Source organism: Gobius niger (assembly GCF_951799975.1).
Source record: "Gobius niger genome assembly, chromosome: 8".
Taxonomy (NCBI): Eukaryota; Metazoa; Chordata; class Actinopteri; order Gobiiformes; family Gobiidae; genus Gobius; species Gobius niger.
Window position 1 is genome coordinate 19134716 of NC_136859.1, and position 15497 is coordinate 19150212.

General features: G+C 37.9%; 1 protein-coding gene across 1 annotated transcript; it reads left to right on the top strand.

Moving 5' to 3' along the window:
* Nucleotides 1-1919: 1919 nt before the first annotated feature.
* Nucleotides 1920-14748, top strand: ddc (dopa decarboxylase). Its single transcript, XM_079561260.1, has 14 exons — nt 1920-1986; nt 2710-2917; nt 3066-3179; nt 3272-3391; nt 6501-6635; nt 7786-7929; nt 8105-8171; nt 8249-8343; nt 9706-9773; nt 10590-10666; nt 11282-11301; nt 11412-11510; nt 13571-13672; nt 14166-14748. The coding sequence occupies exons 2-14, from the start codon at nt 2717-2719 to the stop codon at nt 14364-14366; spliced, it is 1443 nt and encodes a 480-aa protein (XP_079417386.1). The 5' UTR covers nt 1920-1986; nt 2710-2716; the 3' UTR covers nt 14367-14748.
* Nucleotides 14749-15497: the final 749 nt, after the last annotated feature.

Consider the following 15497-nt stretch of genomic DNA (forward strand, 5'->3'; position numbering starts at 1 on the left):
TTAGTAATGTTTTTCAGATGGTACAAAGCTGATGATTGGCTTTGATGTGGCTGTTTAAGTTCAGGTCTGAGTCCATGATCACTCCTAGATATCTAAGATTTTTTTGGTTTTAGAGAGAGCGACTCGAGGTGACTGATAACACTGTCTTTGTGTCTGTGGGCCCAAAACAATGATCTCAGTTTTGTCTGAGTTTAGTTGGAGAAAGTTGTTGCATCCAAAAACTTGATGAACTGGAAATTAGAATACGTTGAGATGATAATGTAGAATTACTGCTCATATAGACTTAAGAGGGCGTGTTTCTTCAATACATATAGGCCAATTGCTGGGTTGCAGGTTCTAGAATATGATGATGTCATCAGACCCAACAGCATTACACTTATACAAATCGTAGCTAAAAAGAAAATACATTTATTAAAAAAATATATAATTAATTTGATCTCTCTATACAAGACCAAAAATGTCCTCAATATAATAGTATAGGCCTTTAGAATGCTGTGATGTCACCTGCAACCCAGCAATAAGTGAACGTTCATCCATGAGACATAATTATCCTGACAACAGCATTATAGCTGTCAAAAACAATGACATCCCTGAGGCCTAAACGTTACAATGCCGGACACAGCTCGTGTTTAACATACTGTCTGTTTAACAACTCTTCGATACTCAAATCCATTATAAATATCTAAGCTCTAAGTAAAACTTCATCCATAATGAACAGGACTCAAGGATCCTGACAACAGCATTATGGCCGTCAGAAACAGTGACTCGCAGACAGCAAAGTCAACACTGAACGCAAAATTTGGGCCCCATTACCCAACTACATCCTTAAAGCCTAAACCTCACAATACAGGACACACCTCAACATACATACTGTCTGTTATGTAAATGAAAATGATCCTCGTGCCATTCCAGCATCATTAGTACTGACTGTATTTAGCAGGGGCAATGTAGTTGTACAGAATACAAGGAAAGTTCATCCATATAGTGAACAGGACTTAAGCATCCTTACATAGGAATTATAGCTGTCAAAAACAATGACTCGCAAACAGCAAAGTCAACGGTGAAGGCAAAATTGTCTCTTATCACCCAACTACATCCCTGAGGCCTAAACGTTACAATACTAAACACACCTCGTGTTTAACATACTGTCTGTTTAACAACTCTTCGATAATCCATTATTAATATCTAAGCTCTAAGTAAAACGTCATCCATAATGAACAGGACTTAAGGATCCTGACAACAGCATTATGGCCGTCAGAAACAGTGACTCGCAGACAGCAAAGTCAACACTGAACGCAAAATTTGGGCCCCATTACCCAACTACATCCTTAAAGCCTAAACCTCACAATACAGGACACACCTCAACATACATACTGTCTGTTATGTAAATGAAAATGATCCTCGTGCCATTCCAGCATCATTAGTACTGACTGTATTTAGCAGCGGCAGTGCAGTTGTCAAGTCCTTGTACACAATAAATGTAACCTGTTCATCTTGATCCAGAAATGTACTTAAAGTATAATGAATACATAAAATTCTTCAGATGTATAAATATATCAGAAGAATTCCTCATGATAGTCTCCACACACAGCACCTTTTGATGCAACCTTATCACCTGACATAGTTCACTTTGTACTATAGACAAAATACAAAATTATTCATTTAAATAAACCTTAGAGGAACCTTCTTTTTGCAGGTATTTTTCCCCCACAATTTCCAGAAAGCTTGTACACCTCAGTTCCAAATGTAATTAATGCATGACATGGCAGAGCTAGTCTTTATGAATCAGTGTTACACATGGGCGAAGAGCTGCTTTGTGATTGGTCGAAGTGACAGGGGCTAGAGGGAGGGGGCTTTTATTGGTAAGATAAAAGGAGCAAATGTCTTCTGTCCTGCTTACACATACAAAACAGAGCGCTCATGCTCAGCTGCAGACTCCGGCCGACAGGACCCAAGGCTTATTCTGCACCTTCAACACAGCCAACTGTGAGTATTTATTGCTATAATCCTAAGATAAGCGTATAAAGATTTAACTTTCAATACGGTAGGGAGGGATATTTAATAGTCTCCTGTTGAATGGAGGCTAAATACATTTTTAAATTCAAATTTGTGCATATTCTATCAACATCAATGAGAAAATAATCAGCATGAATCATTTATTATATAAAAGTTTACACGCAGGTGAAAGATATTGCCTACTATACAGTATGTAGCAAAAAGCAAGTAGTTAAAGAGGTATGTTTATTGTCATGAAAATGCAAGGAAAACATTACATTCCGCTCTAAAATGTGTCCATTGTGAGTTTCACAAGACAATAGCAGTTTGGATTAAGGCAGTACGCAAAGGATCAGTAATCTATCAAGAGTGCAACAAGTGACATGGCTGTGTCTATGTCTGATATCTATTGACAAAGCACAGCTGATAAAATAAATATCTGATTTGGTTTAGTCTTCTTTTGATCCTATCATGGTCCAGCATATTCGTGGTGTAACTATGATTATGTACAGTATCCTTCATACCAGGTCTTTGATTTGTCATTCTTGTGTGGTTGTGTTATTGCGATCCCTCCCACCTTTGAAACACTCTGCAACTGCAAATATTGAAAGGAAACTCTTACTTAGAGCAAAGGTCCATTGGCATGACCTTGTATAAACCTGCTTTTCTACCTGCGGGAGTGACCATAAAGCTGTCACTGACCTTGTTTGACAGCGCTGATATGGATGCGGAGGAGTTTCGGCGCAGAGGGAAGGAGATGGTCGACTACGTGGCCGATTACCTGGAGAACATCGAGGAGCGGCCGGTCTATCCCGACGTGGAGCCCGGTTATTTGAGACAGCTCATCCCCACGGAGGCGCCCGAGGAGCCAGAGTCTTATGAAGATTTGATGAGGGATGTGGAGAGGGTGATAATGCCTGGGGTGAGTGCTTATCGCAGACCTGTAGACAAATGGTAATAAACGAAGGAAGTGACGATGACACTGATTTGGTACAGTGACTGCAGAAATACATCATATCCATGCTGTAAAAAAAAGTATAATAATCTATGACATCACTGTGTTTTTCCAGGTGACCCACTGGCACAGTCCAAACTTCTTTGCCTATTTCCCCACAGCAACTTCTTACCCCTCTATGTTAGCAGACATGTTGTGTGGGGCCATTGGGTGTATTGGATTCTCATGGGTAATATTTACTTTTGTGTTTTTCCTATCGCGTAATAACAAGGAAATGTACTGCATGTGCAATTTAATGACCTGTTTCGACGCGTGTTTCAGGCTGCCAGTCCAGCCTGTACTGAGCTGGAGACAGTGATGATGGACTGGCTGGGGAAGATGCTGAAGCTGCCTGACTGCTTCTTAGCTGGAACTGAGGGCCATGGAGGAGGGGTGATACAGGTAAGCTATTATTAACCTGCAAGAGATGTAATAAATAAATAACTACTAAGTGAATTCTTTGAAAGGCTATTGTACACTATGGAGCTCTTTAGAAAAATAAACTTTTGCACTGGTATGCCATGTTAAAACTTATAGAAATCTAAAATCTAAAGTAAAACCAATACAGCCCTAACTTCTGAACCTGCGCAATATGGCACACCCTCAGCTGTAGCAAAGGGGAGTGAGACCTATCCCACAACCAATAGCTTGGTAGTAGCAACGACGCAATTTGTAGGAGAGGCCATTTGAGTGCTGAAAGTTTTTCAGTTTTTCAGATTTGTTTGTTCGTCTTTCTGATTGTTCTTATTATTATTATGGAAAAATTGACAAAAACAAGGCGAGGGACGTCACGCGCAAGTGATTCTGAACCGCGGCACTGACTGGAGGGCAAAAGAAAAGCGCAGGCCTTCGCACTCCATGATAATAAAGCTGAACACTTTTGAGGAAAAGATCGTGCTAAATATGGCTAAATATAATAAAATCAATGCCGTTAACACACACGCCCCTGTCGGCGACAAACAAACGAAGGAAGGAGAGGAAGACTATAGTTTAATGTTATGTGCAGAGAGTTATTATTATTATTATTATTATTATTATTATTATTATTATTATTATTATTATTATTATTATTATTATTATTATTATTATTACTATTATTATTAGGCTAGGGTTTGTTTGTTTTTTGGGGGGTGGGCTTTTCGCTTGTAGCAGTCCAATAAGTGCTGTAGCTCGTGAGCCTCATGATCCTCGGCACAAAAGATGCTCCAAAATTAGTTAGTTCTTTCAGTTTAAATTTGTTAGGTGGTCTGTCAAACATAGGAATATTCGAGATCCCCCCAGCTTAGTGCGCATGTGCGGGATCACCGACAGTAAACAATAACATTCAATGTGCGAATTAATGCCATTAGATGTTATTTATAGTCTGTTGAATATTAAACCTTGTCCCTCGAAGGTGTTCAAACATTTGTCCAATCACCACTTTCCTTATGCGATTGATTTGTCCTTCCTCATTCACGCCGGCAGGAAAATTGGCAGGAAATTGCTCTTTAATGTCTCATCCCCAAAACAGAGGGGATGACAGCGTCAACGCCATGATTGTTTCCGTGTGGCTGAGCGCGCAGCATTCGTTTAGTGTTCCATGGCGAGCCTGTGTACCTGTGTGCAGTGTGTGTGTGTGTGTGTGTGCGCGGCCAGGCGGAGGTGAATGGGAGAGGAAGTGAGTGTGTGGGGATGACAGATCATTTCATGCTTTCTTTATTGTGAGTGCTGGGGCTTGGTATTGTGTGCTTGTTTCCCTTTTGGTGACTGGGCTTTTGGAGAGCAGCTTAGCCTGGTTCACTATGGCAACGGATAGAGCTACTCAGAGAGGCGCAGGCTAATGAGAGTTGTGACAGCAGCACATTGTCTGGCCCTGTGTAATAAAGCCTCTACATAGACAATGGACATGAAAAGAGCTCTTTGCTGACCTCTGATCTTCAATCACATTACATTATGGGGAAAAAGTTCAATAGTTACAGTGGGTTGCATAAATATCCACTCCCCTTTAACTTTTCGACATTTTGCCACATGGACCACAAACAAACATAAATATATTTAATTGACATTTTATGTAAAAGACTTACAAAGTAACACACAATTGTGAAGTGAAATGAATTTTTTCTTGAGACTGGGATTTTTGCCCATTCTTCTTGTAAAACAGCTCAAGCTCAGTTAGATTAGATTGAGAGGTGAGAGCGCTTGTAAACCTCAGTTTTCAGATCTTTCCACAGATTCTTGATTGGATTTAGGTCTGGACTTTGACTTGTCCTTTCTAACACCTGGATGTTTTTTTGTTTTCAACCATTCCATTGTTGCCCTGGCTTTATGTTTAGGGTCGTTGTCTTGCTGGAAGGTGAACCTCCACCCCAGTTTCGAGCCTTTTGCAGACTTGCAAACATGTTTTCGACCAAGATTGGCCTGTATTTGGCCCCATCCATCCTCTGTCCCTGTTGAAGAAAAGCACCCCCAGAGCATGATGCTACCACCACCATGTTTGACAGCGGGGATGATGTTTTCAGGGTTCCATTTTGGTCTAATTTGACCAAAGCACCTTCTTCGACATGTTGGCTGTATCCCCCATGTGGCTTCTGGCAAAGAGCAAACGAGACTTCTTATGGTTTTCTTTTAAAAATGGCTTCCTTTCAAGCCACTCTTTCATAACGGCCAAATGTGTGTAGTGTATGACTAATAGTTGTCCTATGTACAGTTTCCCCCACCTTCAGATTTTATTTATTTATAAATTTCACTTCACGATTGTGTGTCACTTAGTGTGTGTCTTTCACGCAATATATTTGTTGTCAAGAGAAAAAGTCCAGCTGTTGTTTTAACTTTCCGAGATCAAATAAACCTGGATGGCTGAGAAATGACACCGTTTTAGTTTGGTAAGAGATCTACGTTAAACAGAGTCATCACAGCAAGTTCAAAATTAACAACAGAATTATTACAAAAAGAGTGTAACAGTGATGCTTTCCAAATAAACTAGGTTCTTACTACTCATCTAATGCTTTTTACCTCGCATTTGTTAACAAGTATCTATACTAGAATGATGGTCACTTTTCCACATTTTTTTACATTTCTTCATGGATACACCGATAGATTATGCAGTAGGTTATTTTTTTTAAATTTATAGACACATTCAATTCAATTGAGGGGTTTTACAAGGCTTCTGTATTTGTCAGATGTCTTTAGACAGGAAGTGTTCTTGAGAGGGTGTGCATGCTTATTTATGCTTAGGAAAAAAATTGGAAACGTATTAGACGCTATGATGGGCCCACTTGTCTGATTATCGATTTTAAAAATGTTTTGCAAGAGCCTTAATGTTCTAAAATGCTGTAATTTGTTCTGCTGGCCTTTTGTCACAACAGCATATTGATTTGTGACATATTGAAATTTGCATTGACTGATGCCCACCACAAGCCAGATTATGCTTGGTTTATTATGTAGCCTCAAGCAATTGCCAGGAAACACCTGAGGATGTCATGATATTTTACTAAACTGTATTTCTTCTCTGATTTCTTGATTTTCTCCACAGTCCACAGCCAGTGAGGCGACTTTAGTGGCATTACTCGCAGCTCGATGCAAAGCAGTCAAAAGAGTGCAGTCCATCAACCCGGAGCTGTCAGAATCGGAAATCTTCTCTAAGTTAGTGGCCTACACATCTGAACAAGTAAGTGCAGCATATGTGCTGGAAAGGTTTTTAAGTTCGCCTCTCATCCAAAATTCTTCCTCAGTTCATCTGAGCCCACAGCTTTCAAACTTTAGGTCTCGTGTATTTTTGTGATGTATCGCAATACTGTTACCTAGATATACAGAAAATGAGGGTCAAAACAGTTTTTGACTAAAAATGGGCAAACAATCTATTTTCATGTTTTAACATATGGAAAAGTACGCTTTTTTTTTCATTCTATCTTGCTATACTTCATGATAGAATCGCAATACTAACTGTATCTCCACAAAATTGCAGTACAAATGGTAAACAGTAAAACCTACTGTCTTCAAACATGAAGCAAATATATTTATATTGTAAGAATATTCAACATAGCTATCAGTAATCATTCCTGCCCTATAGAAATACATTGAATCCAACAGGTCTGTTCACTGTGTTGTGGGTCTAAGGCCAGTCGTGAAGCAGCTGGCTCTGATCAGGTTGAATTGTAGACTGGCTTTGTGATTGGGTTAGAGAGTCGCCTGAGGGGCGCACAGACCTTTAAACAAGACCAGCTACTGTTTGTCTACTGCTGATGTCAAGACATTACATCAACATTTATTGTATGCACATGGTTGGGTTCATGCGGCATCAACATTATAAACAGTCAATAGTTCAATACTGTTCTTTTCTTTTTTGCAGGTTATGGGCCTGTCTCTATGTTAATGCACTATACCTGTTTTTTTGTTTTTTGGTTTTTTGTTTCGAACGATACCCTGTGTTTTTCCCACAAATGTTTCAGTTTACAATATACTAAAGGGCAGCAAAACAATTTTTATTTCATATTTTTTTTAACACAAGAGTTTCAGTGATAACTAGTTTATTCTAAGACTCCATAAGATATACAGTATATATATTATTAATATTATTATTATTTTCATTATTTTCCTCAAAATACATGCCTACCTACATATAAAAGCATTTAAAAAAAAAAAAAAGAAACACTTGGTTAATATCTACACGTCTTCTCTTGATTTTTTTTCTCATTGAAGTATTAAGTGGTGGTAGTGAATTGTGGCTATTATTGTTAGTCACACTTCACTACACACTATAGCACTAACATTGTGAACGCAGCATTCTAGTAATTGACCGCGTTTGTACCTCTGGTCAGGCTCATTCCTCCGTAGAGCGAGCTGGTCTCATTGGCGGCGTGATGATGAAGAAGGTCCCCACAGACTACAACTATTCTTTGAGAGGAACTCTGCTGCAAAAGATGATTGAAGAAGACAAGGCTGCTGGGCTCGTCCCTTTCTTTGTAAGAAAACAAACAATCATCAAGTTAATGATAAGAGGCCATTTCATTGAATCATTTGATTTATCTGCAGTACTGAATTAATAAAAAATATATACAATTGCACAAAAAGTATTAAATTAATTAAAATGTAATTATCTTACCGCAGTAGTTGAACTAAAATTGACTTGTGTTTTAGTTGTGCGCAACCCTTGGTACCACATCATGCTGTTCCTTCGACAACCTCCAAGAACTTGGTCCAATCTGTAAGTTAGTCTAGTATAGACGTAAATGTTTCAAGGTTCACTTGCACATAAATTTACCTCTTAAATGTGTGTTGAAGGTAATGAACAAAACATGTGGATGCATGTTGATGCTGCATATGCTGGGAGTTCGTTCATCTGCCCTGAGTTCAGACCGCTGCTGAATGGCGTTGAGGTTCGTATAATGTTTAAAAGTATTTCATTTTTGTTTTGCTGTGATATCATTGATTTTGAAAAGGGACATTGGCCAATTTAGTTAACTGATTGAATTGCAAATTGATTGATGATTATTAGTAATTTATTATTAAAATAATTGACATATTTGGACAATCAAGATGCTTAATAGGCAGCACTGTTAGGCCAATTTTTTTATATTTTATGTTTTTTTATGATTGATGACAAGAAACTTCGATAAGCTTTAGGTACTGTATGCGCCTTCACCATTGCGGTAAACTATTCCCATGTGTCTTTGGAGAAACCATTTCAGTCAAATTGCCAGAGATTATCTCTAAAGTACAGCACTTGCATGCAGATTTTATCAGCGTGGTTTATTAGTGTTTGAAAAAGGCGTCATATTAATGTCATAGAAGCAGCATGGAAGATTGAGCGTTGCTCTCAAATGCTGCGGACGCGCGTCAGTTCTCCTCTCGCTCTTTTGAGGTTGGAGAGGCAGCTGCTGTGGCACAAGCTGCTCAGACCGACAGATAAGAACAGAGTAATTTCCTGAGGCAGCGCTGGACCTTTACATATCACAGTTTATTAGACACACAAGTTCAAACAATGTGGTGGGAGACAGAGCGAGGCTGGAAAACTGTCTGATGCAGTGATGAGCAGAAGGGAAACGCCCACTATTTCACATCATTTACACATTTTTAACACATTATTCTTGCAGGTTTTTAATATTCTATTTTTTTTGTATCTTTTCTGTCGCTTATTGATTTTTTCATAATTTTTATCCATTACATTTTTAAGGCACATTTTGAATCAGAGCAACATCTTTCTTGATAAGGGGGAAGAAGAAAACTTTAACTGATGACAAAATCTCCCTGCACATATTTCGGTTCGACAAGAGGACTGTAGTCACATTTTGTCTAAACTTGAATAGATCTGTTGGGCAATATAGCCGTAACCTGGTCATGTTGATGAGGTAGGGTGATAGAGCAGTAACCCTGTGAGTGGAGGCTGCTGATGCTGGAGGGGCTGTTGCTATGGGAGACACGTGATGGGCAAGACGCCTTTGAATCTGTCAGCACCACAATTGTCAGACAGGAGTCTGTCGGCTTTGTCTCTATGGTGTGTTATTGCATTTGAGGAGGTTGGGCAGAAAGGAAATGAAAAAGATAGGCAACAAAGAGATTAGAACTGATTACAAACCGTGTTGCTGTGAGATGGGAAAAAGGTTTCCAGGAAAAGGTGGGACTTTGTGGGTTTCACTCATGCTTTACCTCTTTCAAATCAAGTGTTTCTGTTTTGGTTCTAGGGAGAGGGCTTTAACTTATAACTTTACTTATATTCATTGTCAAACTATATTTTTCAGTTGGCAGATTCTTTCAACTTTAACCCACACAAATGGCTTTTAATCAACTTTGACTGCTCCGCAATGTGGTAAGAATCTTTTCTATTCACCTGTTTACTCTATTAAGAACTGTTTGATGTACCTATAAGCTCTGACAATATGCGCAGTATTATCACCGCTGAAGTGATCCGTCCGTCTACACTTCGGATTTGCCGTGTAAAAATAGGCCCACGCACTCCACCTGCTTCATCTGTCAGCAGCAAACAAAGCTAAAAATACTCAAAGCCAAAATAAGGCGCTTCCTCATTTGCAGCGGTAAAAGAATTAGCACACGTTCTTTATAACCAGTAGCTGTGAATATGCCACTGGTAGTAGCTTTGAATAAGTTCTCATTACCTTGGTGATATCAAGCCACTTAACCTCTTAACGCCCACCTGAACCGAGCGTCTGTAAAAAAGGGTCAAAATAATAAGGATGAAAACGCACAAAAATGTGACGGAAAACCGTCAAAAAACACGTAAAAAACACACACACATATTAACATTTTTAAAAAATTATATGAATTGTACTATTGAAAATGTAGTACAATGTAATCTGCTTTGTAACAATCTGTAATAACTTGTGTCTATGTAGTACATACACAATGGAATACTGTGTATTAGCACTTTGCAGGTACATAATGTACTTAGACATATGACCTTTAGGGTTAGGACTTAAGGGTAGGGTCTTATGTCTTATTATGTTATGTACCTGCAAAGTACTAATACACATTATTCTATTGTGTATCTAATCCTTAGGTATCAGTTATTACACATAGTTACAAAGTTTACATTGTACTAAATTTGGCAAGTACAATGTATCGAGGGTAGTGTAAAATAAAGTGTTGAACCTTGCTTCATCCACAGGGTAAAGAAAAGGACAGACATCATTGGAGCGTTCAAACTGGAGCCATTTTACCTCAAACACGACAACCAGGAGTCAGGTCAGTCTTCACTTTGTATAAAATAATCTAGAAATGAAACCACATCTACTCTATTATATCAGATCAAGGTGCACTTAAACGTGCTAGGCAAGTGTGAACCACATTGTCATTAATCATTAATCCTTCCCAACTTCAAGTTAAGCTGATTTGCAGTATTTGTGACCTAATTCAATTACCATTGTGTATAAGTAATAGTGTACAAGTAAAAGTACTGCTTTGCACTGGCCCTTTCCTACAGATGTGTGATGCACAGATGGACAGAGACAATTGCATCCTCCCACCACTCAGACACTTTCTAACCGCCCTGCTCATACACTGTTCAATCTAATTAGTGGTTATTAGCAGCAGCAAACATGGCTCTCCATTCTGCACAGATGAGCTATCTGGAGCCCAGGGGATTGTGAGGCACAAAGGGGCTTGAGTGGACTGACAGTGATCACCAGTGGGCTGAGAATGACAGGACCACCTGCAAAAGTGCATCATACAACAATACAACTCTATTTCATTACAAACGCAATCCTAAGCTTTCATTAGAGCACTTAGTGCCAAACTAGTCTTTCGATTTCAGTGTCTGTTGATTGTGAATGCGTAACCATTTTTATTTGTTGTTTACAGGGTTGGTCACAGATTATCGGGTGAGATTTCTTTATTCTATTGAAAAGATGATTCTTGAACATATAAAAACATTGTTAATCTGACTAATGTGCATTACTGGCTAATGTATTGTGTCTTCTTTGTTCTAAAGCATTGGCAAATCCCACTTGGAAGAAGATTTCGTTCTTTGAAATTGTGGTTTGTCATTCGCACATATGGAATCAAGCAAATGCGGGATCTTATACGCAAGGTAAGCAGCAGCATTACAGGGCGTTTAAACACTGAGAAAAACAAACAAAACAACTTTGTCAGGACAAACCATTCTGGTGCAAAGTAGATACATGTAAGGAATAGAAACAACCTGCTCCAGGCATGGATGGATGTTGTTTGTGTTCGGTTACAGAGTGCTGTGTTCACACCGTAATAAGCAGCTCTAAGTGAACCGCTAAACAACTCTTATGTGATATTGCTAAGAGCCAAGAATCTCTAGAATTCAGTCACTGAACTTAAATTCCCTGAGGCAAATGGTCCCTTTCTTTTCATTTCCAAAGTGGGTTAAGTCAAAAGATCTGGCAACCTAAAGTGTAAGGTTTCATCTTCGTTGTGATTTGATAATTGTCTCAAGGATAATGTAAAATGTTTTTGTAAATGTCAGTAAATCAGCATTACAATGGTTATCAGTAAAAACAACATTTGACTTAACATGAAATTGTAAAGCAACTTTGAGCATCTTAAAAAGCGCTATATAAGACTAATGCATTATTATTATTATTATTATTATTATTATTATTATTATTATTATTATTATTATTATTATTATTATTATTATTATTAATATTATTATTTGTATTATTATTATTTGTATTATTATTATTATTATTATTATTATTATTACTGTTAATATTATTATTATTATTATTATTATTATTATTATTATTATTATTATTATTATTATTATTATTATTATTATTATGCTCATATTTTGGGAAACAAAAACAGGTCATGTTTGTATAATATTTTCAAAAAGCCTTAAATACACATCCTTTATGGCTTAGTCACCGTCAATGAATTTGGCACATCGGTGGAACCAATTCCAAACAAAACTTATAAGGTCCAATATTGAAAAAAAATTAAATAAACATAATAATAATAATAATAATAATAATAATGAGGAAAAAAATATACTAATATTAATACTGATAATGAAAAAAGATTTTAAAAAAAAAAATAATGTTAATATAATAATAATAAAAACAACAACAACAACAACAACAACAACAACAATAATAATAATAATAATTAATAATAATAATAATAATAATAATAAGTCCCCTCCCTCCTCCTCCTCCTCCTCCTCCTCCTCCTCCATATCTCGCATTCACAAGCACACGTACAGTCTTTATTCTCCCAATGCGACTGTCACCTCAACTTTATCTCCCACTTCCTCCCTCCAGCCCGCGCTGTCAATCAAATCAGCCTGTTTTCTGTCTATTTTCAATTTTGTGGTAGCAATGACCCCTGCAGCCATAACCACAACATTCTGCCCTGGCTTCCATCTGCTTTGCTCGATAATATGCACCAGGACATTTCCCCTTATTTGGATGCATCATGCGTACGTCAGAAGCACGCCTGTCATGTAAATTTAGATTGTACATGTGAACTTTACGACTACATCAATAAACACAGAAATGGGCCAATGAAAAAGCAGCCAGTTTAGTTGTAGAAGTTTAAAGGCTTGTAAAAAAGCGCTGAGTGATGGTGAGCTGTTGGCGGAGAATGAGGAAACGCTGAGGTGGTCGGCAGATCTGGCAGGAGTAGCTTATTAAAAAAGAAGCTACACCAGGATTCCCCAAAACTGTAACGTGTGCAGATTAACTTTTCACGCATCTTAACAAAAAAAATATTGAAAAGGTATCTTAATAGAGCCTAATTTAATATCCTGGATTAAAAAACATGATACACTCTCAATATGCATGGTAAAATGTAACCAATATAAGTGGTAAAAGCTAGTAGTAGAAGGAGCAGCGGTGGAAACAATGCAATAGAAATGTATAAGCAGCTTTGCACTGACCCCTTGTGGAAAATGATGGTTATTACAAACAGAGTGACGTCATTCTCAGTTCACGCCACAGTTCACGTTTTTTATCTCAATAACTAGGCCTGTAATTAATCCGAACTTGTCGAGCATTGTCATAACACATTTTAAAATATGACACTCTCAGTGCATCCACTATTTCTCCCAAAGTAAAATGAAATGTTTCGTTATAAAAGCTCCCATGTTAATTCTGTGTTTGTCCCTGATTGTTAAAGCATGTTGCATTGGCCAAAGAGTTTGAGAGCCTGGTCCGAGCAGACAAGCGGTTTGAGATCTGTGCAGAGGTGGTGCTGGGCCTGGTCTGTTTCAGAATTAAGGTAAGACTGAACGAATAACCTCTTAACCAGCACCTTAGCCAAGCGTGTTCTCCAGTTCGGCTTTAACCAAATGTAAAAGCTTCTCGATGGAGCTTACAGTCTGTAAGCCAGTGTTTTTGGAAAACTAAGGTTTTTTTTTTGTGTGTGTGTGTGTGTTATGTGCCTTGTTGCCACATTTCATCTTTTTTTTTTTTTTTTGTTCCTGTTGTTTTGTAGATTTTTCATCACTTTTTTTTTGTTGCTTTTTTGACGTTTTGGTCAAGATTTTGTCACTTTTTTGTTATTTGTTTTTGTTGCTCTTTTGTTCCTTCTTTGTTGCTTTTTTGTAACTTTTTTGACGCTTCTTTCTTGCGTTTTGTCACTTTTTTGTTACTCGTGATTGCACATGGATTATTTCTTATAAAACCAACACTACTACCTAAGCTGAAATATTTGTGATAACCTTCGTCCCAGATGTCTTGGACTTAGAACTGCCGTCTCTTGTGGTGTGTAGGGTTCCAATGAGCTGAACCAGACGCTGCTGAAGAGGATCACTAAGAGCAGAGAGATCCACCTGGTGCCTTGCCAACTCTCGGGTCGGTTCGTTCTGCGCTTCTGCATCTGCGCCCGCGGTACCGAGTCTCACCACGTGCAGAAGGCGTGGCAGCACATCACACAGCTCACCTTTGAACTGCTGCAGGAGCACATAAACTAAAGCAGTGGGACGAGGGAGCGGCGATCTGACCTAAATTAGGTTCAGTGTCAGAACAACAGATAAAAATTTGACTCCTGCTTATCAAATGCTTTAAAGTCAACACATTTATGGTTATATTGTCCTCTGTCTCTTGTTATGTCTCCTTTATGGAGCCTCCTTGATGTGCAGTGAGTTGACCGGCTGGGTGTTATCTGTAACAGGTGTGTATGCAGTAGCAAATACAAAGTACAAAATATAAAATGACAAAAAAAAAAAAAGCTTCCACATTACCAAAAACAATAAGTGTTTCACTAAGATAAGTGCATTATTTATTGAGAAGTTATTGATAAAATGAAAATGATTTGTTGTTGTATGTTCACTGGTGATGTGCACGACCTCACTCCAAACCACAGATCATTAAAGGTGGGTGTATCCATAACTTTCAGATTGGAATCGATTGTTTTCTTAATTATATTTTCTTTCTTTATTTATTTGATCGTTTGTACGGGGATCGGCTGCTCTTTTAGAAATTTGCTAATACATTTAGATTGTTACGGTTTCATTGTTTTATGAGACAAATCAGATCTTCAGATAAATCATAGTAAGTATTTAATTAAATGTATATCATTTTCTAAGTACCTAACTTATTAACCTTGTGATTGTGCATTGACACGCTGCTTTGCTGTTGTTTGCTGCTTGCAAGTGTTTTGTCGTGATTCTTAATAAATGGTTTGCAAGGATGAATAGTTATCGACTTTTATGTCCTCCTCATCTGAATGTCATTCAGATCCATGTATCTTCAGATATATTCATCGTTTTAGTTAATCATGCAGCTACATAATAGTAGTTTTAATCAAGTTCATTTATGGCCTTTGTAATTGATTAATCACAATTAATTGCATTAAAGCATCATTTATTCAGCGGTTGTTTTTATTTTCTAGAGATATATTATGATGCTTCTTTGTATTTTGCCACGTTTTAACATCTCTTAAAGGAACAGGCCACCGTTATTAGATATGTTCTTACCTGAGCTTAGACGAGTTGATGCGTACCTGTCTGATGTTTGTGCGTGCGCTCAGTCACGCACAACAACCAAAGATGTTGTTAGCATTTGGCCTCTCCCAGTATATTCCTATAGCTCCAAACGGGGGT